The sequence below is a fragment of the Cyprinodon variegatus genome, unplaced genomic scaffold (genome assembly GCF_000732505.1).
Source record: "Cyprinodon variegatus isolate N-32 unplaced genomic scaffold, C_variegatus-1.0 Scaffold310, whole genome shotgun sequence".
NCBI classification, from domain to species: domain Eukaryota; kingdom Metazoa; phylum Chordata; class Actinopteri; order Cyprinodontiformes; family Cyprinodontidae; genus Cyprinodon; species Cyprinodon variegatus.
In genome coordinates, this window is record NW_015150763.1 from 90,581 (window position 1) to 94,310 (window position 3,730).

At 36.3% G+C, this 3,730-nt stretch overlaps 1 protein-coding gene across 1 annotated transcript in view; it reads right to left on the bottom strand.

Moving 5' to 3' along the window:
- The window catches only part of pycr1 (pyrroline-5-carboxylate reductase 1), a 12,902-nt gene extending 10,931 nt beyond the window's left edge, over positions 1 to 1,971 (bottom strand). Inside the window, exons 1-2 of the mRNA XM_015384356.1 lie at positions 1,839 to 1,971; positions 1,285 to 1,371 (exon numbers count right to left, since the gene is read on the bottom strand). Of these exons, the coding sequence (XP_015239842.1) occupies positions 1,285 to 1,351 (67 nt within the window). The 5' untranslated portion in view covers positions 1,352 to 1,371; positions 1,839 to 1,971. The remainder of the gene's footprint in view (positions 1 to 1,284; positions 1,372 to 1,838) is intronic.
- Positions 1,972 to 3,730: the final 1,759 nt, after the last annotated feature.

Genomic DNA, 3,730 nt, shown 5'->3' on the forward strand with positions numbered 1-3,730 from the left:
CTTTGAGTTTCATGCTTCGCACATGTGTCTCCACTGCCTTGATTCTCACGGTGCTTCATCTACATGCCCTGGCTGTGGTTTTAGCCACGCAGAAAACTTTTGGATGGATAGTAAATTTTTCGTTGAATTTAAAACTTCTCCATGTTGTCCAGATAAAAAGTTACTGGCACATCATCCCAAAGTCCGGCTGCAACATCTTTATTATTTGTTCCGCTATTGGGACGGAACCAATAATGCTTACAGTGAGCAGTTTGGTAAATGTTATAAAAAATATTGTCAATTATTTTATTGATTGATATGCATTACAAAAATAAAATCCTATTTATGATGTAACAATTTTAAGACCTATGAAAGACTGATTTAGGACATTTTAATACCAATTAAGGCCTTGATTTTTTTATTGAAGAATTCAATGCATTTTAAGACTTTTTAAGGATCTGCGGGAACCCTGGGTAGGCATGAAGTGGTCAACAAGGGATTTGTCTATAGGCACAAACTAAACTATTCATAATTTATTCGGAGAGTGTATGACGTCATCCGCGCGCCGGACTGGAGTCGTAACAGGCAGCCTGGGCCACAGGCGGCTACGCTCTACCCCATCTATTTGTTCGGCTAGCTAATCTGAATCGTTCAATTCCATTTGGAGAGCGAGAACATCTGTGGTTGTAGCACTAGACATCTTCCATGCATGTGAGTAAAACTAGCAGCAGTTCAGCGGACAGGATGAATGAACGGTAACCGGCGCGCACAGATGATGTCAAACATGCGCCGCTTTGTTTTTAAAAGATATAAATATAAAAAATATAACCGAGGATGTCTGGGGGACAGTGATCCGCCTACATGTTATGAATGCTGGCGTAGCATAAATGATAAATTATGAACAGTTTAGTTTGTGCCTTTAAATCAGATTCCATGAAGGCTTAACATTCTACAGCATATTTGCTCCTTTAAAAACACAATTTGAGCGTATAGCTTCCATTGAGTAATGTTTTAGAACATTTCAGATTCAAAACTATAGATTTATGTTTACGGAATAAATCTAAAAGAGAACAATAAACTATGGAACAAATTTTTCTTTGTTTTATAAACCTTAAAACTGTTCTACAAGGATAGCACCCTCTTCCGCATACACCTATTGGGGTAATGACTAAAGCAACAATATGAATAAAAACACTTTTCATAGAGGTAGAGCTGGAAAAAATTATTATTAATTGATGCAGGTGTCATTATAGCTGAAAGATTAAGAAAATCCTTAAATGAGTGACTAGTTGCAGAAATCCTCACCTGCAGCAGTGAAACCTTTCACAAGTGCGTGAGCCAGCTGGCCTGCTCCAATGAATCCAACACTCATCCTAGCTGATGATGTATGACCTGTCCACATAAAAACAGACACATGGGGCAAATTTACATCTAGAAGGATAGAATACATGTTATAAATACACATTTATTAAAAAAAAAACAACAACAACAAAAACACAGCAGACATCGTGATTAAATACGACAAAAATGAGTGAGGCAATTTACAGACGGATTATAACTTAAGTGAGGGATTTGGCTTGCAAACATTTAGCTAGTTATACTTCAACAAAAGCATGCTGTTTTTTTGTTTTTTTTCCCAATGAGATTACAAAATAACTTTCATTTAATCCAAAATAAAAACTTTGACAGGAAAAAATAAGAAATAAATAATTAAAAAATTGTATAACGGTCCACTTAAACCCTGCACTCCGCACCAACGAGCTAGAGTTGCTTCCTATAATGATGCTAGCTGTGTCTCTTGCTAGCCCGGTTCTCAAAAGGTAAAATTGCTAAACATTTAAAGCCAGCAGATTCCTTACCGTTGACGCGTCAGCTGTACTGTCCAGAGTGACACACGGTTGTCGACGTGACCTTTATTTCCCAGGACACACACAAAAAAAACACTTCTTGTGTCAACGTGGCTTCCTTTTTTCACTCAACCCCCATGTGCTATATTCTCATAACAGAAAAGGATTCTGACCAATCACGGACAGGCTTTCCAGGGATTCGACCAATGAAAACGAGGAATACGTAACGTCTTGGGCGGGACTTAACGCTCGCCGCGTCCAGTTGCATCATTCATTGGTTTTAGCGCTGAGGAGAATAATGGAAAAAAAGAAAACTAAATTCTAAGTAAATGATATAAAATAAATGCATAAACATTTTCGTACAATTAACAGTAGCTTGAAAACTGAATAAAAAGACAAGGAGAGACAACAAAAATACTTGCTAAAACTGAAATTAAACAATAAACAAAAAGAAAAACAAACTTATTGTAATGAAAATAGTTGTCATTACGCAACATCTCTTTTTTTCAGCATCATTGTCAGATATACATAAAATATGTTTTTTTTTATAAATAATCTGTGTAAAAAGTATCTATAGACTGCTCAGTAGTCTAGTTATTGGACTGGAAGGTAGTAGCAGAAGATAGTTACCAAGTTTAACAAGCAAGACAAGATTGATGCATATATGTTTGTTTTAATCATGAGACCCATAAAATATTTCATATAAATAAGATGAAGGGATTGTAAAAGCATATTGCACAACTTTTTTTTTTGTTTTTTCCTAATTTTGTTTTGATTTTACAGCAATGAACAGCAGGACTTAATTGATCACGAGTGAAAACCTTAGTAATATTCAATAGATTATCATAAAAATACAGCATTCTTCTAAAAGTGTTTGTAAACAAGATATTATAATATGTATAAAAATGTTGATGAACTAAAACTTCAAAAGAAATGTATCACTTATTTTACAGTGGCTGCTAAAAGGGGTTGTTTGTCCATAGGCAAATAAGGCGGCATTACGAATGGCTGATGGTCTACAAAAAATAAAGTGAGTTAAGTTAACAAAGATGCAAGAAATAAATGAGCAAGACAGTAGAGAAATAAACCTTTATTTTGAGGGACCAATGTCAGCTTGAACAGTGTGAGCCAGGACAGTGCAACACAGGACATACAGTAGCAGCATGGCTACAGCAGGTTGGCAAACACTGCATAGATAGTCCTACTATTAGAACACAGACTTGGAAAAGATTATTGAAGGCAGCCTATCAGCAATGTTACACAATAGAGGTTGGGAATTAATTTAATCTTGACAAATAATGAAAGTACATATTTTTAAAACATTTCAAATATGAAACTTTGCTTTAGAAGTGTTTGTAGGGCAATTTTTTAAAAGACAGAGTTGGGAAGGCCACACCCTCACCAATGTGACATGAGCTACAATATAGTGCCCTCTACTGAGCTAATGTGACCTCTATGGTGGTGAGGATGTGCTATCGTTATGGCTCTTCCATTTTGGACTTTGAGTTTTCAGTTATCTATGTCATTCTGTTTTGTTGGTTGTTGGTTTATTTTCCATTCTGTGTTATATTTAAACTGTATTGCATTTTTTGAGTTACTTTCTGCTGCCCCCTTGTGCCTGTCTCCTTTCCCCTAGCTCCCTTCTAGTTACTTCTATCCACACCTGCTCCATATCAGCTCATTTTCCCATTCTTTGTTCTGTTCCCCATATACACCACCTCTACACTTCCTCATTGCTGGTTTATTGTAGCTTACTTGGCTCCTCATGTGTGTTTTCCCTGACGTCTCTTGTTTTTTGGTTTTGCTTTATTTTGTTCTTGGACTTTACCTTCATTGAATCAGCAAAAACTCATCTCTGCCTCCTTCTGTCTCTGCATTTTGGTCCTCAACCAACCTCCACCCAA